This window comes from Cnephaeus nilssonii, assembly GCF_951640355.1.
Source record: "Cnephaeus nilssonii genome assembly, chromosome: 10".
NCBI lineage: Eukaryota > Metazoa > Chordata > Mammalia > Chiroptera > Vespertilionidae > Cnephaeus > Cnephaeus nilssonii.
In genome coordinates this window covers 8127939-8151450 of record NC_137081.1, presented here as the reverse complement: position 1 = coordinate 8151450, position 23512 = coordinate 8127939, and the positions used below count along the sequence as shown (strand labels likewise).

At 45.4% G+C, this 23512-nt stretch overlaps 1 protein-coding gene across 8 annotated transcripts in view; it reads left to right on the top strand.

The window, feature by feature from the left end:
* Positions 1 to 23512, top strand: part of SATB2 (SATB homeobox 2) — a 219051-nt gene that overhangs the window by 163336 nt on the left and 32203 nt on the right. For all 8 annotated transcript variants that reach the window (XM_079781987.1, XM_079781991.1, XM_079781989.1 and 5 more), the window contains 3 exons: positions 3268 to 3480; positions 7820 to 7975; positions 20470 to 20667. In XM_079781987.1, coding sequence (XP_079638113.1) covers positions 3268 to 3480; positions 7820 to 7975; positions 20470 to 20667 — 567 coding nt within the window. The remainder of the gene's footprint in view (positions 1 to 3267; positions 3481 to 7819; positions 7976 to 20469; positions 20668 to 23512) is intronic.

Below are 23512 nucleotides of genomic sequence, written 5' to 3'. Positions count from 1 at the left end.
TAAGATGGGGCAGTGTGTGGTGTATCTGTTTATGCCATACATTTTCTTCTAATTTTCCTCCCCAGTGATGATTTTCAGCTACCCAAATAAGCTCCTTTTGCATTTATGAGCCTACAGAATTTGGACTCTATATTTAAAAAAAAAATAAATCCCAGTTTAAATAGTTAAAAGCTCATAGTAACCAAAATGAAAAAGACTCAAGAAAACACCGAAGACTCTTCCTAGGCCCACCCACTAGCTACTTGTTACTGAAAATGTCCGGTGAAAAGAATCTGCTTGGGGACCCTGGCTACCCGGGGATGAGACCTTAAGTAAATAGTTTAGAACAGTCTTCTCATTCTCTGGGGCAATGCCTGGAGGCGGCGCTGGCCACCTTGTTGGCTTGAGGCTTTATCTTTGGTTAGGCAAGTGAAACAGCGGCCACAGGGTGTGCCACCAGCCCTTTAAATACAGACCCTGGGTCTCGGGCACCAGAAATGATGCTGATGAGCAGGCATTTGCAAGAATGCGTGGGCCTGATTTTTCTTAAAGATGGATTCACTTCCCTGCGAGGTTGTCCAATATGTGAAAAATGCAGAAGAAAGAACTCCACAGATTCAATGTGGGAAAGAAAGTAAACCAAGAAAACAAACAAAGACCATTCTATGCTTCAGAGTGTATGTGGGGGGTTTTTAATTGATGAAGAATGAGCAATTTTTAACCTGGTCTATTAGAACACTAGTTTTGTTATTTCACTATCATGTGTGCAAATTCTGAGCCATATGAAAATAATACGGTACTCTACCGCATGTGAAAATAATTTCATAGAAGTTTACAAACCATTTCTTACGGTTCTAGGGGCCTCAGATACAGTATATAAATATATATTGTGACATATTTATGCATTTAAGTTCTCTATTATATGTTTTGAAACTTTATTTGTTATTTTTTATATAACTTCATATTATTAGTATTTTAAAACAATTTCTTAGTGATGCCTTCCTCATTACTTCAACTGTCCTTTCGTTCTTTTATTTTTCTCTTTCATGGATGCCATGTTCTTTGGAAGCTTGTTTAGACCAAGTTAATGGCCTTTTAGGCTTCCTCCCCGTGAATAGGAGTTCACTTTTTGAATAATAAGAATTATATGTCATGCGGGGGGGGGGGGGGGGGGGCGCACCAGGATTTTAGAGATGCTTAGGTGGGGCATGGCCAAAAAAAGGTGGAGAACCACTGGTATAGACCCAGAAACAACTCCTCCGATTTGGTAGTCTGAAATTTATTAAAATGTTAAAATCACTTATGAGAGAAGAGGAGGAGGAGTAGAGAAGAAGCAGGAGGAGGAGGAGAAAGAGACCGACTTATCCTTTATGAATGCTCAGAAAAGGTCAACCTTACTGACTTATTGGTATTGGAGATTAGTATTGATTTTAAATTCACTTCCTTCTTGGAGATATTTTGTCTCAGAAACAAATTTATTATTAATATTTTAGGTTGCTTAGCACAAGTGGAAGTAGAATAACTTAAGGCACAACTGACTTAGCTTTAGAAAGAGAATCAGTACTTAGATTGTGTAACGTTTTCTGGAAGACAAATGTGTCACTTGTTGCTTCTAAAAGCATGACAAGAAGTCTGGGTTTTCTTAGAACCATGTTCCCAGTAGGGTATTTTCCATACCCATCCTACCTTGTTCTTGGTCACGCATGCACACAGACACACACCGGGTAACATTTCTTCTGGCTTCATTGCATGGCATATTCCATTCTCACTCGTAAAGACATATCCAATCAAAGTAACATGACACCCAAGTCACAGAGCTGTGGGATGGCATGTATACTGCTTGTAGGCTCCTCATAGTGAAATCGCCTTACCTGGTCTCCTGAATGGTAATTACCCTCTTGGAGAACTGATGACAGTGGGATGCACATTCCTGTAGGTGACATCTGCGTCCCTGTTTGATAAGGCATTCCTTTATTTGCAAAGGTCACCTAACTTACCCTAAAGATTTCTGGCCAACCAGGAGATGGCATATTCCTCTTGCATCGTTTATAGTTAAGCCACACGGTACAAATCTGACCAGGTTTTCCTTGCGTGGATACTCCCCTCCGTGGAAATGTCCTTGGCATCTGCGTTCCATGACTTGGGGTGCCCCATCTGGTCTGAGATACAGAGGTTAGCACTTCAGCTCTTCCTGGGGGCTGATCCTAGGCCCTGATCCCACAGTGTCCTGAGAGCGGAGGTAGCTGGGAGTGTACAGAGAGGCCTCTGTGTGATCATCTAACACGTGTGCAGAATGGAAGTGGATCTGCTTGTGCCCACGGCCCTGCAGTGTCCCAGCTCGGTCCCCGCCCTTTCCTTTCATCCATGATGCTCATGATGCTTGTCTCCACTCTTGTCAACCTTTTCCGTGTGTGTGTGTGTGTGTGTGTGTGTGTGTGTGTGTGTGTGTGTGAATTCTGTCACCAGAGCAATAAAGAACTGATTTCCTTTAAAGCTGTCTATTTGGAGCTGTCTATTTGGATGTCACACACTCAGAAAGTGTCTCTGCGTCTACCATGGTGATCTCCAGTTGTGCGCCGGCCCCTCACCGGATGTGACCACACGTCATCCCTTTGATGATGGGCTCAGAGCTCCCCCCGGGAGGGTATCTCATAGACATGTGTGGGTGCTCTCTGGTACATACCTAAGGACACCTATTATGTGTGTGGATTGAGAAGCTGGGGTTAACACAAGTTATAGCCATTTGCTTTGTGTCTTTTTTTTTTTTCCTGGAAGAAACATCTATATTGAAAGCAGTGGCCGGTCACATAGAAATTCAGCCAAACTTTTTTTTTTTTAAGTCGATGTAAATCTCCCATGCTGTTTAAATGTCGGAACTAAATTTACCAAACTTGGCAGATTTTTAAAGCAGAGCAGCACTGCCAAGTGTTCCCAATTTCAAGCAGAGAGTTCTAACACTTCCTGCAGTCCTTGTAGGAGGCACCTGCTGGTAATTGCCACTTCACAATCCCTTCCCCGGCGCCTACCTGGCGAGCTGGCATCTCTGCACCCCAACGACGGTTACAGTGATGATAAAGTGTCAGCACAGGACGGTCCAAAATAAGCCACAGCGCCCGGAAGGCAAGCACCTTCCCACCAGATCTTCCTGCTGGAGAAGCCTTGGGATTAGGCTGCGGCTCATGACATCACAGCCAACTGGTTTCCCCCCACAATAAAGGGGGTGGGTAGGGGAGACAGAAACACCCCCCACCCCAAGATATGACTCGGCCTGTTTTCCCATCTAATCAGGGCCTGCTGTCCGAGATCCTCCGGAAGGAGGAAGACCCGCGGACGGCCTCGCAGTCCCTCCTGGTGAACCTGCGGGCCATGCAGAACTTCCTCAACCTCCCCGAGGTGGAGCGGGACCGCATCTACCAGGACGAGCGGGAGCGGAGCATGAACCCCAACGTGAGCATGGTGTCCTCGGCCTCCAGCAGCCCCAGCTCCTCCCGGACCCCTCAGGTGAGATGCGCGCCCCGCGGACGTTTCTCTCTCTGCCCTGGAAACACCTGGCTGGCGCCGAGAGTTTTCCCTGAAACAGGCGTAATTCAGGGATTCTGAGTCCACGGAGCGTGCTGGTGGGAGGCCAGGGAACCGACCCTATGGAGCGGCTGTCCTTTGCTATGTCCTATGCCGTTGGTGTCCCTTTAGGAGCAGGAGTACCATCCTTCCTCCCGCAGCAGGAGAGCAGGGGGTGGTGGTGGGGGGTGGGGGGGGCAGGCTGTGTCCACCTACAGCTGCATCGTCATCCAGGAAGGAGCGAGGGGTTTGTGTGGAGCTGGGTGTGCGTGGCCAGCGCCCTGCTTTCCCTTATGTCCTGTTTATTCCATGGGATGAGGTCGCTGGGAGAGGGGGTGCACGCAGATGCAAGCTCTATTTCCTTCGATCTGAGGAAGACAGAATGGGGAGCGAGCTGGCGTGATGGGAGCGTGCATATGCAGGGCTCCCTCCCCATGGCTGGGTCATTCACGGAGCCCTTAGAACATGGTCATGGAGAGGTAGGCCTTCATTATTCTGCTTCCCAGGCCACCCCCAGGACTCCCGGGCTCCGCTTCCCACCCTCCTCGCTCCACACAGTAACCTGTTCTGTTCTCAGTTCCTCCGGCAGATGCGGGCAGCTGGGCACTGCGGGCTGCAAAGATCCTCACCGAAGGGTCAAGTCAGTCACGAGTCATTTCCCATTCAGATCCGAGCCCCCTCATTTCTAGCCAACTACCCGTGTTCCTCACACTGTACTACTCTCTCGGTTTGTGACACAGCCTTCTCCTTCCACTGTTGCCGGGAGGGTTGCAGATTCCCTCTCTAGTTCCCAAGATAGTCAACAGACACATTTGTACAAATCAGAAAAATGGGCACTTGGAAATCAAAGGGTTTTTTGCTTAGTTACTGTAGTGTGTGTGCGTGTGTGTGTGTGTTTAATGAGTTTGTTTTCTGATAATTTCCAAAGAACAGATTAAGCATACAAGCAAAATTGTATTCTAGTAGAAATATTTGAGCTTTTTAAATATACATCCGTTTTTTTTTCACATTTCCTACCTTTCCTAAGTTTGTACTCCGCAATATATATTTAACTGAAGGTCATTTTCTATCATGCACTGTCAAACTGCAATGCTTACACTTTAGTCTTTAGCGAATGATGAGCTGTAATGACTGTTCAACCAAAAATAAGTCTCTTTTTTATTAATTCTTTATTGATTAAGGTATTACATATTTGTCCTCATCCCCCCCTTAACTGTTTACTTTGGATAAGTGTAACCAAGCTTTTATATAGGATTCCCCCCCCCCCCATTTTGGGACAAACATATTAGGCTGTTAAGTTGGGTGAGTTGTTAATTTGCACTAATATTTACTTCTATTAAGTCTGCCAATACTAGTATTTTTGCTGCTTCTGAAGTCCGTTCAAGCATGATGGGAGAGTCCAGCCATGCTCTTGGCTGTGTACCCGGACACCTCTCCTCAGAAAGTCACTTCCACGTGTTAGGAAATCTCGCAGGGCTGTGTGCTCCTTCGGAATATTTTCCCGGCACCATTGTCTCAGGCCTCTTCCCACAGACCGGCGAGCTTTCAGAGCCAGACCAGCGTACCAGGCCGCACAGAGCCAGCATTTCGCTTTTTTCAGTAGCACAGAACCCCACCTAGAAAGTAGGCCGGGGGCCCTTCGGGACGAGTATAACAGGGAAATGAATAATTTAATGTCACAGTTTTGAGATTTAGGAAAATAAATGTAAAATGTTTTTCTCGGAATATTTTTGAGACTATAGCTATGGCCCCGGTATTTCACATTCTCCGGGTCATTCTTGTTTTCCTGTTGGTTAAACGTTGAGAAAGGGGAAGCTGTTACAACATTTCGTGATTACCTTCTTACTCAGAATTCTCACTGACGGGCCTCAGCAGTGAAGGTCCGTGGCGGAGTGAGGCTTCCCGTGTGAGGGGGGTACCCGGGAGGCCGCCTTGCAGTGAGAGTCAGCCTGACAGAGTTCATGGAGATTATTTTCCAAACCCCACCTGGTTTAAAATAAATTGAAGAATTTTACATTTATTTACTTTATTATTATTATTTTTTAATCCTCACCCGAGGATATGTTTATTGATTTTAGACAGAGGGAGAGAAAAACATCGACTGGTTGCCTCTCATATGCACCCCTATGGGGGATCCAACCCACAACCTGGGTATGCGCCCTGACCAGGAATTGAACCCGTGACCTTTTTGTGGATGGGATGACGCTCCAACCAACTAAGCCAGGGCAAGAGATTTCAAATTTGAAATTAAACCTCCAGAGGTCTCTTCTCATAAGGCTTCAATTGGCCAGTATCCCTTGATGTACTTAATAATAACAAAACAACAATACAAGGGTACGAGTGATCTTTTATTGAGCACTTACTGTGTATCAGGTATTGTGAGCATTTTGCACGAATTGGATCTTCACCATTTTGCATCGCTATCCCATTTTACAGGTGAGGAAACGGAGGTCACATGGCTGAGTGGCAGAGCTAGGATTTGAACTCAGGTTGCTCTAATTCCAAGTCCTGGGCTCCTAACCACATAGTTTAGTACTTCGAGGGCTTTCATTTTAGCCCCCAGGGTTTTAGAGAGGATTTGATCAGCCAGGCGAGAGAGTCAGTGAGGCTAATAAGAAACCCGAGTTGAGAAAGGCAGAAATAATGTGCTAAAACATGCACTCGGCAGGAAAGGTGCTAGAAATGTTGAGAAGGAAAAGGAATTTCTTGGAAAAAGTGACAATTGGATTGTTATAGGAAGACTCCGAACTTGAGGGCAAGCAGATCCCTGTAAAACCAGCACTGGTACAACCTGGAGATTTGGGAGCCAGATTAGCACCGTGGCCCTGAGCCCACGCTTTGGCACCTGGAAGACTTGGATTCAGAATATGGTTGTCTCACTTGCTTTTGCCTGTGTTCCAGGAGGTCAAACATCGTCCTTCATTATCACTTGTCTTCATCCGTAAAATGAAAATAAAGTCTAACTCATTGCGATTTTAGAAGAATTAAATGAGATAGCAGAAGTAAAATGCTTTCTTGAGGGCCTGGCACATAAAAAGTACAGCATCAGTTATTCTTAGTTTTTGGTAGTAATTAGAAAATCGTATGAGACAGGGAGGTCAAAGGGGAACGGCGAAAGTCACCACCACCTAAGATGGCTCTTAGGAATCAAAGCCGTCATGGGAACTTGGGACATTCGCTCTGGCTTTGAGGTCATTGAGAACGATCCCATAGTGTCCAGACTACCTGCCCAGTCTCCCCCCCCCCCCCCCCCCCCCGCACCGGTAATGCTCAGCCCCGTGGGGACAGCTTAGGGCACCCACAGAGGGACAGTGGTGATTTGGGGGCTACTCTCTTGGTTTGGGACTAAGGGTAAGTGGGGACAAAAGGAAAAACAACCCGCTTTAGACCAAATCAGCTGGCTACGCTCATGAACCCAAGGATTAGGGCAGAGTCCCGCTGCCCGGGCTTCTGAGGAAGCCACCAGCCCCGGGCATCACTCACCAGGGCAGGTGCCGACAGTCTTTTCGATCAGGTAGCACCAAACGTTCCAGGGTCCCCCCAACCCCAAGAAGTACAGACACCTTCTCTATTGCCCTTCATTTGTCTCCGAAGCTGACGGGAAATCATTCAATTAAAACGCGCGCTGCAGAATACATAACACCACAATATGAGTTTAAGAAAATGAAAACGCCACATCAAAGGCATGCCGAAGCCTCGTTTCATGAAATGAAATTTTGTTTCACTCCCACTGATTTCCTAGGTGAAATTAGGCGACGGGCTGGCTAGCATAATGATGATGGCGATGGGGAACCACACATACTCGGATGACACGCGTAAAGCTTTAATAAAGAATGAGAGCGACTCTGGGGAGTGCATTCAATTGAGTAATAATTTATTATTTAGAGACCGCTACCCATTTACTCTTTTTTTTTTTCTGGAAGAATTGTCCCTCCCTCCGAGGCATGCCATTTTTAGAAAGAAAGGGGTGACGGTGTGTGCCCTGCGTGCGTGGCCCGCAGCTAAGTGATGGCTTTTAGTTCCCCGGGCGCGTCCTACCTGCGAGCCGCCCGGGGCGCCGTGAGGGCAGGAGCAGGCTGGGCAGGGCTCTGCCCGTCCTAGAGGAATGCGCCGCAATTATTTCCAATCGCAATTAACCCGATTAGAATAATGGACAGGAAGTGTCCCTCTGTAGCTAATGCTGTTTGGCATCAGCTGACTGAAATCCTTGGGTAATTTCTGCACAGATGGCCGGGCTGAATGCGGCACTTTTTCAGTGATTGTTTTCACGGTCTCTTGGTAGGCCAAAACCTCGACCCCGACAGCAGACCTCCCCATCAAGGTGGACGGCGCCAACGTCAACATCACAGCTGCCATTTACGACGAGATCCAGCAGGAGATGAAAAGGGCCAAGGTGTCCCAGGCCCTGTTCGCCAAGGTGGCTGCAAATAAAAGTCAGGTGAGCGGTGGTGAAAGGAGCAGAGGCGTGCGCGGGGTCCGCTGTGCTCTCCCCCCCTCCCCCCCCATAAACATACATCTGCTCCTACGGTAATAGCGGCAGGCATCCCGAGGGGTCCTGTCGTGTTCTGAGTTTGGCGCCACAGTTTGCTTTGATTCCCATTGGAGTTGAAAATAGAGACTAAGTCAAAACCCAGACTTCTGTCGGTTCAAGAATCGTTTAAAAAAAGGATCGGCCTTGAATGATTTCTCTTCTAATTCTAAACACTGCTGTGTATTCTTTCTTTCTTCTGTTCTCTCTCTCTCTCTCTCTCTCTCTCTCTCTCTCTCTCTCTCTCTGTATACAAGCCAAACTTGATACGTACAATACAGCATCTTTCTGAGACCACATCGTAGCCACGTCTCACCGCCTCTCACTCCCGGCAGGGGCATGGCTGACTTGGGTGTAATAACGGCTTTTCCAAGCCCCAGAGACACCTTGTGAGTCAGGTGTTCCTTTTATGTGTGTGGAATGCAGTTGTTTCTCCAGGAGAAAACACACGTGAGGGCCAGGGTGTGTGCTGAGAGCTCTAACAGAAACACCCGCGGCCTCTCCAGTGCAGATCTGCGCCGAGCGGGGGTGGTGGGGCGGAACGCTCCGGGGACCCGGGTAGACAGATGCTGAGGGTTCTGTACATTTGTTTCTGAGAGCAGCAACCGTGGATGGGATCCGCTGTCTGTTTCAGTTCCTTTAAAGGGACAACCGCCACCCTGTCCGAGAATGGGTTCGGTGGAGGTGCCTGCTTATTTATCCCGAGATGAACAGTCACCTAATGCACGGTGGAGGTGGAGGGAGCGAAGTTGGCTGCGGCATCATGCTGGGAGCCCTTTGGTTCTGAGCTTGATTTCCTCTGTGGCCTTTCATGACTAATGTTTCCATCCCTGCGATGGAAGGGGGAGAAGATCCATCGTCTCCCCAACAGGTCTTCCGTGTGTGCTGTGAAGAAAGGGAGTTACTGAATACTGTGTTTCTATTAAGCAAGAAGGTTTTCAATAAAAGCCAAGTTTCAAAAAAGATATTTCTATATAGAGAGAGTGAGGTGCTATATTTAGGCTAATTATGGGGCTTAGCCATTTTTACCTGTCGCTTGGCAGGTACCTGACTTAAGTTATTTTTCAGATGTTGATAAAGGGAAAGGAGTAGAAGATCAAGGAACCTGGACGAGGATGGAAATATTTGTGTCCCTTTCCAATTTTAATGTAGTAATGTTTCCAGATTATTCTTATTGTCGCTCATCAGTGAAACGGTTGAAAGGCAGTTTGCTAAGATTTGATGTCCAACCATAGAAGGAAAAAACATGAAAAGAAAGTACCGTGGAGCCTTCCTGAGCTGTTAGATGCATAAAATCCCATGGACCACATGGCAAAATATAATGAGAGCTGGAGCTGTTAAACGAATAAAGCTGTTAAATGCATAATGCCACTTGGCAAAACTACTGTGCATTTAATGGTTTTCCACTGTGTAATAAAGGACATATGTGGTAGATGTGCAGCGGGTATAAAAGCTACACAATTGATTTTGCAAACCTGCCCCTTAAGTCGTGACTTGACGTAAATATAGAAGTTTCACTCCGTCCTTTTTTTTTTTTTTTTTAATAAGAAGCTTTCAAGAAAGGATGAAGACCACAGTCTGAGAACTTGGTTCAAAATGCCTGTGATCTTCCTGTTGGCTTGGCACCGTGGCTTCTGGAAAGAGCGATGTCCTCAGCCTCCAGAAATAACTCAGGTGGCTGATGGGAAGCCGCGCGTGCCAGTTGGCCCACACTTAGCGCCCCAAATGCGTGATGCCTCCCGAAGAACGCGGGAGCCCCGCCTCTGTAGGCTCTGGAGGGACATGTAGTACCGGGAACTGAGATGCCGAAGGATGGGACTGAGCCCAGGTGGGGATGCGGCGCTTTGAAGTTTTTCTGTTTTTCTTTGGGACCGTGGTCTCATTCTCATTTGTGAATGGGGAACCTTGCTGGAAATAGCTGACGCGATGGGCAAATCAGATGCTGAGGTTTTTTAACAGACGACATTCACTCCATTTTGTGAGCACCAGCTTTGGCTTCATAAAAAGCATCTTTAGTGAAATCACTTGCATGATGTGGTACTTTGCACGTGTGTTTGCTGCCTACCCATAGGGTGCATGCATGCACACGACTAACAGCGGGACTTTGGCCGCGGTACTTAACCCCTTCAGGCTGCAGTGTGAAGTGGCCACACCCTCTTCCTTGCGCTGTAGGACTGAGAGAGCAAAGGTTTCCCCCCTTACCTGCTTTCCTGTCCTCCCTTCGGTATGTGTCTTTAGAGGGGTCAGGAGGCCTTGGAGGGCCTGAGGAGGCTGATGGGTATCAAGGCTTCTTCATTCTCTCTTGGATGTGAAATCAGGGGAAGCTTTCTTTTTATTTTTTTAAATATATTTTTATTGATTTCAGAGAGGAAGGAAGAGGGAGAGAGAGATAGAAACATCAATGATGAGAGAGTATCATTGATGGGCTCCCTCCTGCACGCCCCCCACTGGGGATCGAGCCTGCAACCCGTGCATGTGCCCTTGACTGGTATTGAACCTGGGACCCTCCAGTCCGCAGGCCAACGCTCTATCCACTGAGCCAAACCAGCTAGGGCAGGGGAACCTTTCTTTAGGAGCTTGGTGAAAGGGAGTGGGCATGGAACCTCGAAGGCCCAGTTCAAATAGACACCATGGCCCCTCCCCTTCCATATTAACTATCTTTTAAAATAGAAATTAACCCTCCATTAAACCTCATTCACTCCTTGGTGTCCATGGCTGTCCTCAGCTGTTCAGAATATAACCTAACACTGTGTGTGAGGCAAGCTTTGAATGAGAAGGAGGAAAAAGGAAGGACAATTTCAGAGAGATTGCAGCTTCTGGGCCCAGATGGTCCCTGAGGGCTTACGTGTTGAGGGACACAATGGGACGGGGGATTCAGAAAAGGAGCTGAAACAGTGACAAGCTTTTGAGGTTTTGCTTACGGTCCTGTTGGTGGAATATATTCCTGGGAAGTGTGTGTGTTTCCTTAGTGTGTGGGTTATGTCAGGATGGAATTGTCTACAGGTCTCAGTAGCAGGTCCTCTTAAAATAAGGCAAAAAATTAAGGGAAAACAGATAACTTTACATAAAGAAAAATACTGGATATATTATTTGGTTTGTTTTCCTTTTTTTGCTCTTTGCTATTGGAGTTTCTAACACATTCAGTATATGTCCTAACATTCTCTTCACTCAGTCCTGGGTTACCATATTAAAATTTGCTTTTGTATCTCTTTTTAAAAATGTCCCAGGCACAATTTAGTTGCATATATTTTTTAAAAAAACACCTCTATTATATGTTAAAGTAATAATATCCTCACTTTAGAAAATGAAGTAATGTATAAATGAGGAAATGTGAGTCCCTCATGATTCCACTACCCAGAGATAGTTACTGTTAACATTTTAGAGTCTTCCCTTCTAATGTCCATATATGCATGGGTGTGCACAGGCATGTTTACATGCTAGTTGCGATCATACTGTACAACACATAATTATAAGACAATTCAAAAGTACAATTTTTAAGGCCAACTCTTTAGTTGGGGCATAAAAATGTTATCTTTAGTCTCATTAATTTCTCGTCCTTTAGAAAATATTATACAAGGATCAAAGGTTTGCCTCTTTGCACAATTTATCTTATGAATTTTCCTTTTGGGAGATGGCTTTATTGGGGCTGAGTTAGCTCAGGCTAATGGAAGTCGACCTTTACCCCATCTTTTTGGTATAAACCATGACAGGAAGTACTGACCATCTGATGCCCCATGTAAAATGTGTCGGCGGTCTTAGTCTGACTCCCGATGATTTTGCTTTTGCCACCTTGGATTCAGCATGGAAGGCAGACTGAAATGAGGCAGGCAGCCTCACCTGAGCGGCAGGTTTCTTTGGAACACAATAATTTTTATAGCCTACCAAGGAGGACTTTCTACTCCTGTCAACTGGGGTATGGATACCATAACCTCAGGGCTGCCCACCAACTTCAAATAAAGAACTAACCCGTTTACACTATAAGTACCATTTGAAAAAAATTATGATGCCACATAGTGAAGAAATTAGATTTCTCAACATTCCCGAATGCCAAACCAAGCAGGCAGTCAACTCTGTCAACACTAGGATGTTTCATTGTCGGGTAGAACCCGTCTTCCATTCTCTGCCTTTTCTCTTAGTGTAATCTTAGAGGATTAGATGCTAGTGAGATTTTATCAGCAGACATTCCCTTAAGACCTGTATCCACCTTAGAGTGAGGAGTTGGGATCTTTTTACTGTGCCCACCATTAGTTATGTTAAGGTTTCATGCCCTAAAACTAGCTTTTATGCGAGCCCTTAGTTAGCTATCATCAGAGATTAATCACAGAGTTCCTATGCAGGTCTTAAAATGTCAGATGCATTTACCCACTGCTAACGTTTATGTACTGGTTTGAAACGCAACTTTACTGCAGAAAGCTTGAGTTGCATGATTTTGCCTGTTTATGACACAGCCTTTGGAAACTTGCATGCAACTTTGAGACAAGTCAGGTTGGCCTGTTAAAGCCACGTCTCCCAACACTCCCAGCCCTCTTTCAAAGAGGACATTGCGTTAAAGCAGGGTTCTTACAGTTGGAGAATGTTGGTGCCTATGAATGACTCCTACACTTGCCTGTAGACACTGTTCATCTTCTCCCTTTCATGGAGAAGATGAACAGTGTCTATAAGACTAGGGTGAGGCAAACTAGGTCCTAGGATGTAGAATGTAAGGAGGCCTGCACGTTCGGAGCCACACCCCTTACATTTTGTGCACTGGCACTTGCTTGCCTCACCTTAGAACCAGCCCCGATCTTTAAAACAAAAACCAAAAAAAACCCTAACATTCCTACTTTTCTGATGTGTTTGGTTTTTTCCTCATGCACTTACAAGTTTTTGAGGCAGTTTGCAGAATATATAGTATTGTGTCATAGGTATGCTAGAATTTGGACCTGAAGTCGGGGCCTGGAAATATTTTTGTTGTTTTCTGCTTCATATTTTAGTACGTTTTACTGATAATACCTTTCTACTACTTAAGTGGAGAAGAGCACAATTCCAATTCATTCATCTTTTTGACAGATATAGACAACTTTTCCAGATGCATGTTCCCATGTACGCATGTATGTATGTACATATTTATATAAACTCATACCAAATTTTCACACTGTTAGGTAGCAGTGTGTATCCTACGTATCTAGGGTAAGGAGGCAGAAAGATTTTATAAAATCCCCTCTTGACTTGAGCCCTCTCTAACAGAGGTTAAGGAATTGGTCTGAAATAAAATTTCCATTACTCCCAACTACAGACTCAATCTTTACAAGCACATCCATAGAAATGCGAGGGACATGCCTGGAGAAAGCTGAAAATCGGTCTCCATGAAAATACAGTTTGGAACTTAGCGTACCATTTTGAAAAATAAAGAAAGAAGCAGGCCATTTTTACCTCACACATGCAAGGCCTAAAATAATTAACCGTGAACTGTAACCAAAGGCCCAGCACCCACCTTTGTTCAGGCTGAGGTGACCCCCACACCCCCAAACAGGCCTTCGCCAAAGCCCTTGACGAGTCTCCCTTGCAGTTAGCCTTTTACCCATTTCAGCTTCCTGATGAGGTTATCTTGAATCATTAGGGGGTTTATTTATTTTAATAGACACTTATTGGATTCATGAAAAGAGAATTCAGTGACTAAGGAACAAGAGCTGAATATTATCTGGCTCATTTCACACTTCAGAAGAGTCTCGCCCAGAGGAAGAGAAATCCTTTCACAGCTACAAAAGTTTGTTTGGGGACTTCGTGTGCTTCCATTTAGAAAGCGAACTGTCTGTGGTTAATAATCTCAATTTCCTTCTGAGACGCTCAGAAAACATTTCCTCTTGGGTGCATATGCTGACATTTTCTGTATTGGAAATGTGGGTGAGTAAATGGCCTTTTACTTTGCTGGTGCAGGAATCCCTGAATCATTCTCCCGGAGCTGTTCACTTGCCCACTTATTTATTGGCGTTCCCAGTGGGCGAAGGTGGTGGGGGCCATTGACTGTTTGAATTCACGCATCGGCTCTGTGCTAGACACATCAGGGGGAACAGTAATAGCTGTGACAAGGCCCTGCCTTCAAGGCCCATAATACCTTACTTAACAGGAACGGCCATTTATGTTTTTTGTTGGAGATCGAAGCCCGCTGTGAACCTGTGTGTGTTGCTGAGCAAACCCTGGGTTGTATTTGTTCTGAAATATTATAAAAACTAGGAAATTGGTCACCAACGTGGAATTAATTCATTTATTTATTCATTTATTTATTTTGAAGGAGAAAACATGGGGAAGTTGGAATCATTACTGGTGTCCTGGCGGTAGGAAAACAAGTACCTTAGTAGGCGATGGCATTTCAGTACCACGGACAGGAGCCTTACTCTTCCCACTTGCATCCCCTCCCCCATCACTTAACCTTACGTTTTGGAGCTAGGATTCAGGCTTCCATCTGATGGACTTCAAACTCAGACACTGGCCTATGTTAAAAGACCTCGCTGGTCATTGGAAAATTCTCAGCCTTTGGTATGTCGTTTGGAGAATTATGTCATCACTCATTTATTGGCTACCTGAAATTTTTAAAATTTTTTCTTAGTGAAATAGATATTGCCTTTCCTCATTCATTTTAACCCAGGAAAGCTTTAAAATGCTTCATCTGAACAACAACAGCAACACACACAGAAAAAAATGATTAAAAAGATGAGAACGGATTTTTAAAAATGATTGATATAATGGCACTTAGGTCATTATTTTTTTAAATGCAACTTCGAGAGAATGAAGCTGATGAAGTATGTACTTTACTACAGCCAGGCCATTGCGAGTCCACGGTGTTCTCAACTTTATCCTAGTGTTTTCTCGAAGGACTTGTTAGGAAGGGAGGGAGGAAGGAGGGGAGGTGGAAAGGGAGGGAGGAAGGTACTCCTCGCCAGCTGTAACTCTGAATTTGAGGCTGTGAACCATTTCTCTACACTAATTTCTATACACTCTAATAATTTCAGTCAGTCCTATGAGCATTTATTGAGCACTTTTTATGTGCAAGGACCCACAGTCTCCGCTGAAAGGGCTGGAATGAGGAAGAAGTCACCTCTTCCCCTCCAGCCCCATCAGGAAGCTCACCCATCACAATAATCATCATCAAGTTGTGAAAGAGTATCAGCAAAATGCCTTGGGGTCAAGCGAGGGTGAGCAACCAGTTTTCAGGAGATCAGATGAGACCATGTTGGCTGAGCCTTGAAGCACTTCTCATGGGGGACAAGGGTTGAGTCTGAGACATTTCAGCCAAGGGAGTAACTCAAGGAACATGAGCTGTGTCAAACACTTGTAATTCACTTAGCCTCAGTTTTAGCTAAAAAAAGCTTAATTGACTACGGAAACATTCAGTCAACCTTTGGTTAAAACTTACAACCAGCCTCAAAGAGAAGTCACACATAGGTACACACCCCACAGTTCATTCATGGAGATAGGATTCACCAAGCAGATCCGGGGACTGAAAGTAATTCACAGCGGGAGCACGAAGTCAGTAGAGAAATGGATGGGAGATGAGACCATGAAGGGAAACCAGGAGCCAGTTGTGGTTCTTACTGCTTTCTCTTTTAGCGCTTTTGAATTGTGAATGAGAGATGTCTCATTGAAGTAACTCATCAGTGACTACCACTTTGCTCAAGACAAACTATGGGGTTATCACTCATCTTCCAAAAAGGAATAATGGCACGTATCTTCAAGTAGTAAGCACTTGCTAATACATTGACGACATAATTTGCTTTGTAAATTCAGATTGACTTACAACTTTTCAGGAGCATGTGGATTTGTAAATAAACTATATTTTGATGGGTGTGCGTGCCGCCTCCCCTTCATAGTGGAAAAGGAAGATCAGACTTGTTTTTTCTGCGGAGGGGAATATATTTGCTTAAGAGGCTGACAACGTGGCTAAAATGAGATGTTAATATATATTATTTGCATATGCACCGAATGCATGAGAATGCTTTAACCATCGATTGCAAGGATGCAGCCTTTAAACCTATATTCCTTCTCTGGGGTCCCTATGTTTAATTTTTTTTTTTTTGGAACAAATTTTAGACTCACAGAAATGTTGCCAAATAGTAGTTTCCATATATCCCTCACCTAACTTTCCCCAATGTTAACACATTACATCAAAAAAATGACTGTAGTGCAATAATTAAAACCAGAACATCAACATTGTTTTAATACAATTAACTAAACTTAAAAAATGTACTGTAATTTCAGTAGTTTTCCACTAAGTCCATTTCCTGTTCAAGAAACCACACAGCATTTTTTATTATTTATCCTTAGTTTTCTGTAGTCTGACTATTCCTTAGTCTTTCCTTTTTTTTTTTTGGCCTTGCCATTTTTGCAGAATGCTGATTTATTTTGTTGACCATCTCTCAATGCGGGTTTGTCATGATTCGATTGAGGTTATGCATTTTGGGCTAGACTACCTCAGATTTTATGTTGTGGCCCTCATGGTGCATCACATCACCGGGTTCATGGTGTCCACATGTCATCGCTGGTGATGTTGACCTTGATCCCTTGGTCAAGGTAATTTCTCCTTTGTCCTTTAATCCTGATAATCAACCATTATCTGCTATTTCTGACAAATAACAAGGTAACAAATCATGGAATGTACCATATTTTACAGTTAATTTCCCAGAAGCTCCAAGAGGGTAACCACTTGGCTGAAGGTCACTCAGTTATTTAATGTTGGGGCAGGAACTTAGCAGTTAGGTCTCCGGGATCCAAGCTGAATGCTCTCTGTGCTTCTCCACTGTGCTCAAACACTTAGCCTCAGTTTTACCAAACTAAAAAACCTCAACTGACTATAGGAATAGTTAGCCAACATTTGGTCAAAACTTACAACCAGATTAAAAGTTCATGGTACCCCTCATGGACCGGGCCAGGGCTGGGAATCAGATGAACGTCTGTATCAGCATTTCCAAAATGGAACTCATTCTCCTGGAATGCACCACATACCACACAGGGAACAACAACAAAAAACCTACTTGAGATTTTTAACAGAAAAAGGAGATTTGTTTATTAATAATTCATGAGTTCCCATTGAACATGCACGGCAGAAACAGTGCTATTCAATAGAGAATACTGTCATCTGTCACTGTTTTATTTGACATTTACACTTTTTTTTTTTGCCTGATACTGCAAAACTTTCTTGGATGGCATGCAAAATTTATATAGATGAAAAAAAAATCCCAAAGTGGGGACTCTTTCTCTCTCCTGTGATGCGTTCACTCACAGTTACATACATGTGTGTTCAGGCAAGAGCGTGGTTCTTTCTCACACATTCATTAGCCACCAAACAAGCTCATGAGACACCCCACTGAGAAGACAGAGATAAGTTTCTCGAATGGACTGGTGGAGGGATGGCGTGAACAAAAAGATGGAGGGTGAGATGGGAGGTGAGGTGGAAGAATAGGTTTCTGGGAGGTGAGCATAAAAATAGGGAGGGTGGGGAGAAAGCAAAGCATGGCCGCCGTGAAGAAAGCGGACAAGGATACGCTGCCATTTCAGATGCCAAACAAATAACTTATAAATGACACAGGAGCTCCAGGAGTGGGGAATCCCAGCACTCAGTAGAACGGGTTTTGTGCTGCTGTAAGGCTCCTGACAATCTTTCTGCTCCGTAGGTTAGTTATTATTTATAAAAATCGCAGAACCAGCTGATACATTCACAAGCTAATTATTGAAGCAGCTGGGTACACAGGGCGCAATATGTCCAAAGCTGTGAAGTATCACAGATTTCTCGGGGCCTGCTGCGGAGGGGGCGCGCCGCGGAAGGCTCCAGCCCTTAATCGGATCAGCCAAGCAAACACTTGGTGGGGAAACTAGATTAATAACCCTCTAAATACCATGAATGTGCTTCATCTTCAAAACCGGGTTCCCTTAAACACGCGATTAGCTCGGCTCCATCAGGGCTGGGGGGGCGGGGGGCGTGCTCTGGTGCCCCGGGAACAGGGTCCTGTGGGCTCCCTCCCTGTGCCAGAAATTAATTTGGTTTGCTTATGTCTGCACACATGATCACACTTGTGTCTAATCCGCTCCCTAATAGCTTCAAGGTCGGGACCTCGCATGTCAGTGGGCAAATTGAGCACCACCCTCCTTAAAGACTGATGGCAGACAGCGCGGCCCATGACGAGGCCCGTGGTTGGTTCTAAGTGATTGTAATGAGCGCCGATTACAGCAGCGCCGATAAATCAAACGCGGCGGTGACTGCTGTGCGAGACATTCCGCGTGTCCTAAGTGGAGGTCCCGCCCAGCTGTCACCTGTCCCCTTTCAAGCGCTGGCTTCCCACCATGCAGTTCACTCCTCTGGCGGAACAGCAGGTGCCGCCCCCCGGAAGGTCTGGGCGCCTCAGAACTTCATCCTTTCGCAGATGTAGGTTTTTGTTTCTCTCTTCTGTTAAATGATCGGTCTGCAGGCTGTGGCTTCCCCCGGGAGAGGTTAAGCATACCTGTTTGAAAGATCTGAAAGAGTTCAGTTGGAGACGCATTCAGATCTGTGAAACGACAGGGAAATAGCTTATTTTTTCCACAGATGGTTTCGTTTCCATTTCAAGAATCCTTTCCTTTGTACCAAGGAACCCTTGAGGAAACACGTTGGGACTGGGGGATTTTTTAAAAAAAATATATCATGTGTTTTCCGATAGAGATAAACATTTTGTCTCCAGTGTTCGTAGACGTTGCACCTTGAAAATCAACGAGTCCCTACCTATCTCTCTGTTGAGTTGGGGAAAAAAAAAAATCTATGAAAATGCTTGGCAAAACATTTCCAAAGAAATGATTAGATACCTTGTTTTCATTCTTCCTAACCCTCTAACTCTCCCCAGCTCCCAGTTTATTGCAAGCAAAGATCAGGTCTGCGCAAATGTGGCCTCTCACTTGTAAAAACAAGGCAGTGTTGTGTTACAGATTAGTTTATAAACCCCCGGGGGCTTCACAGTTCAGTGCCTCCAGCTGCTGCACATGGGCCTGGGTTTTTGTCTCCTCGCGGCGCCGCAGCCAGCAGTTGAAGGAGAAAATGGAATGATCAGGTTATTAACATGGAGGCCGCGAGGAGGAGGCTGCACAATGCGAACAGCTGGTGTTGCTGTCTTGGCCGATGCAGCGGAGATAATCAAATCTTGCCTCTTTTTTTTGGGGGGGGGGGGGGGGGCGGGCGCGGGCACGGGGTGTAAAGGCAGAAGACACAGTGGAGTGTCAGGCGAACAAGGGCTCCTGATCCTATATGGGGGCTTTAGGATGCGTGTCGGGAACGCCCACTGGCTTACAAGTGGTGATACAGAGGTTTGTGGAGGTGTGGGGTCGATTTTTCACGAAGTCATTTGTGTTCACTTGTGCACCTTGCTAGGAAAAATTCTGACTCTTTTACAAGAGGCGCGATGTGGGACAGTTCTTGCTTTTAAAATTAGCGACGTAGCTTGGAAATGATGAGTTAGGAAGCGACTGGGGAAAATATTTTGACACGAGTCAGCGAGCGATGTTGACAGCATCCTCTGCATTATTTTCATAGACTCCATCACTATTTGCATTGCATTTTCTTCCTCGTGCCGTTGCGAGAACATCCGGTCGCCAGAGGTGGGAGGCACGCATTTGCAGGTGGGACCCGGCCCACTGCCTACCTTCCTGCAGGTGTGGATGTGGCGGGAAGGTGATGGGGAACAGGACCTGGAGCCCCAGGCATTCAGAGGTGGAGCAAATAGACACCTTTTTTCCCCCCCTTTCCAGCTAAGGTGCTTGCTTCCGTTAGGTGGAGTTACTGATGATTGTAAGACTGTTCTCTTCCTAGAGAACTCAGTGCTTTTCACACTTAGACATTTTTTTTTTGTAGAATTGTCCATCTTGTAATACATATTTGTTCATCTTCACTCTTTTCTTAGGGTGGGATACCATCCAGTTGGCTAATTTTAGGAAGGGAGAGGGAGACAGAGATAGACACATCAGTGATCAGAATCATTGATCGGTTGCCTCCTGCACTCCCCCTACTGGGGATGGAGCCCACAACCTGGGCATGTGCCCTTGACCGGAATCCTACTGGGGACCCTTCGGTCCGCAGGCAATTGGCTAATTTTAAAAATTGTACTAGACCAACACAAATTGCTTTTTTCTGAGGATTGGATAACTAATCGTGCTTGAGCATCTTTTACAAAGGAACTGAGAATGTCTGTGATAGGAAAGGTGCTGAGATGATGAACAAGAGTGGAGATTCTCGGGCATCGGTGTGACCCGCCCAGTGAGTGGCCCCTGGTTGGGGTTAGAGGCGCCGGCTCTTCCTGTGCCTCCCAGGTTGGTGGGAGCAGTTTGGACAGGAGAGTGTGATCACGTGGGAGGCGCTGCACCTCCGCCCTGCGCTCCTCCGGTGACCTCAAGTGACCTTCTCTCCCCAGGGCTGGCTGTGCGAGCTGCTCCGCTGGAAGGAGAACCCCAGCCCCGAGAACCGCACGCTCTGGGAGAACCTGTGCACCATCCGCCGCTTCCTGAACCTCCCCCAGCACGAGCGGGACGTGATCTACGAGGAGGAGTCCAGGCACCACCACAGCGAGCGCATGCAGCACGTGGTCCAGCTGCCGCCCGAGCCAGTGCAGGTCAGCGCCCCCTCCCAGCGCCCCCCTTCCACGCTCAGCAGCGCTGGCGGTGCTAGCAGCTGTGGGAGGGTCTCACGCTGTGTCCCTAGGACATGGACCCCTTCTCTCAGTGGGAACAGGGTGCGCGCACAGGCACACACCTCTCACACAGGGAAACGTGACTGAGCGTCAGCGCCTGTCCGTCCTAAGGGCGTGTGACCTGTGGGATTGGGAAGCAGGAGGTTCGTGCGGAATGACATCTCCCCGTCAGAAAACATAACTCACAGTTCCCATCAGTCCATTTTCTAAAGAGAAAACACTGAGGGAGCCGGTGAATTGAGTCACAATTCCTCCAGGAGCGTGTGATGAGGCTGAGAGAAAGAAATAATCCCCACTGAGCTAGGAAATACCTGGACTCAGCCGAAGCCTGGGAAGGAATTATTGGGAGAGTCTGGGAATCTTAAGATGCGTTCTTGCCATCTTTGGTTTCCTCTGTTTTAGAAATCTACCTTCACTTGGGTTGCGTGCTTTGTTGCTTCGTTTTTGCTACCATTGAAATATTTCTTTCTGAGAGTAATTGAGTGTACCGACTCTCGCTGTACTCTAAAATCAGTTATCCTCTGAGAGAAATCTTAACTGGGGGTTCCAAGGTTATACCCCTCAGAGTTTTGCCCACAGATTATTTTGGTAAGCGATGAGATTTGTCCTACTGCCCATACCACCAACCCAGCTGCCACCAAAGAGGACCCTCCACAGTCTCCCTCTGAAGCTCCCTGTGTGTAGCAAGAAGAGGAAGGTTGAGGCAGGAGTGCACGTAGCTGGGTATGTGTGTGTGTGCAGAGAATGGAAGAGAAGATGAGGAGGGAGAAGAATGGTTTCTTGATCAAGACTCACAGGAGAGGTAGTGAAGGATGGGGTGAGATGCTCTACCCTGACGCTTCCTATCTTCTTGCCCCTGGGTCCACCCTTACATGCCCGAGGGAGAAGTCAGAAGTGACTTCCGGCTTACATGACTTTCCATCCAAATATTGACATCTCCGGCAATGCTTTCCTGTCCTCATTGGTCAATTTCCAAAGTCACAGATTAGACTCATGAATCATAGAGCTAGAAGCGCCTAGAGGCAGTCTCATACCATCCACAGTAAACGCAGTCAGTGGGTGATACGGGTGGGCTAATAAGTGGCGGAGTCCTCACTTCTGGCTCTGGGGTGGTGCTTGCGGGGGGTGTCATTCCTCGGAGGTGAACCCCTGGGCTTGCCCTAAAGGACCACCCCCCCTTTTCCTCCCCTTGACCTTTCCTGGCTGGGGCCTCATTCACACACCAGAGCACCTCCCTATTAAATCAACACACTGACTCACCTAGAGCAGGGTTTTCCTATGTTGAGATTTAGTCGAAATTAAAATTAAACCTATACCTTTATTGGTATAGTTTACTAACGTTTTGCTTAGGAAAATAAATTTATACAAACAATTTAAGGGAAGCTCTCATTTATTAACCATATATTTTATAAAACAGAATATTTTTAATAACAAAAAAATTAATGAAAAGGAATAGCCTCAGACAAAAGATCGGGCAAACTATATAAATCCGGTCATATAAAAACTTCTCCATCACCCTTGTTTGTCTCACTGTTGTCAAAACTTCTGCGTTGAACCAGCACAAGGCCAAGGACTGGCTCAGGGAACTCTGTGTGGACTTCGCATTCAGGCCCATCTTAGTTCCGTCCAGCAGTGAACAGCTGTTTTAATCTAGACATTGGCAGCATCCCGTTTTTATGTTAAAATTGGAAATTTAGAGAAGTTTGAGATAAAAAGACTAAAAACCTAGTCTCCATTATAATTAAGAACTTTGCTTTATTTGAATGACGGCTCCTATACATTTCAGTCTCCATTTTTTTGTCCAGAACTTTTCATTTCTATGAGGTCCTAATGTGTAGGGAGCTAAAGGATATTCAATGTGATATTTTTTCTTTTAACTGACCAGTTTGAGTCAAGTAAATCTTAGAAGCAGACAGCCAATTGATTTATGAGTTTTATTACTTTTTATGATAGTATGTCAAAACTGGAGTATGCTAACAATACTTGATGGCTAAGAATCTGTCTGTAATTTTTTATTTTCAGTTTTAAGCACTTTGTGGCTATTAAAATTAACTTCTGATATCACTGAGAGAATTTTTTATTGTATAAGAGGTTATTCCCATCACTCAGATCTTAGCTACAGAGTTTACAAATTGGGTAATTTTCTCTACATTGACTTAACCTTAGCCATTGACTTTGAACCCATAACCACTCTGAAACTCTTCAAATATATTACCTTTTCTTTTACATTGTGCGTATCTCTGAGTTGCACTGATTTGAATGCTGCATCTTGTTTATCAGCAAAATACAAAGTTTTGCATTAATTATTTATTAGAGTCTTGATACGAAAAATAACTGGAACTCTTGAGACTGGAGAATGCGCATGGCACAGCCTCTGTGACTTGCGAGGGCCTGTATTCAGAAAGACCCCAACCTGCTAAACCATGTCTCTAATTGTCCAAAAGGTAAGCCATGGAACTCAGGACTGGGATTCACTCGTATCCTTATACCAAGGGAAATTTTAAGGAGATAGGATAGCTTACATATTTTGGGAATTTTAAAATTCATGTGTAGCATAATATTGGTTGGACGATGTGACATATGGTCTAACTAGGCCGAAAAGGCACCATTATTAAATGGCTAGCTCCGGTGAAATCAGTGGTTATTGGAGCTTCTGGTGTATGTGGCGTGTTACAATGCAGGAAGTCTGCCTCACAGTGGTCACAGAAGGCTGCCACTTCCCTTTCTTTAGCGTCAGGCACACCTCCCCGTGTTTCCTCAGTAGTGA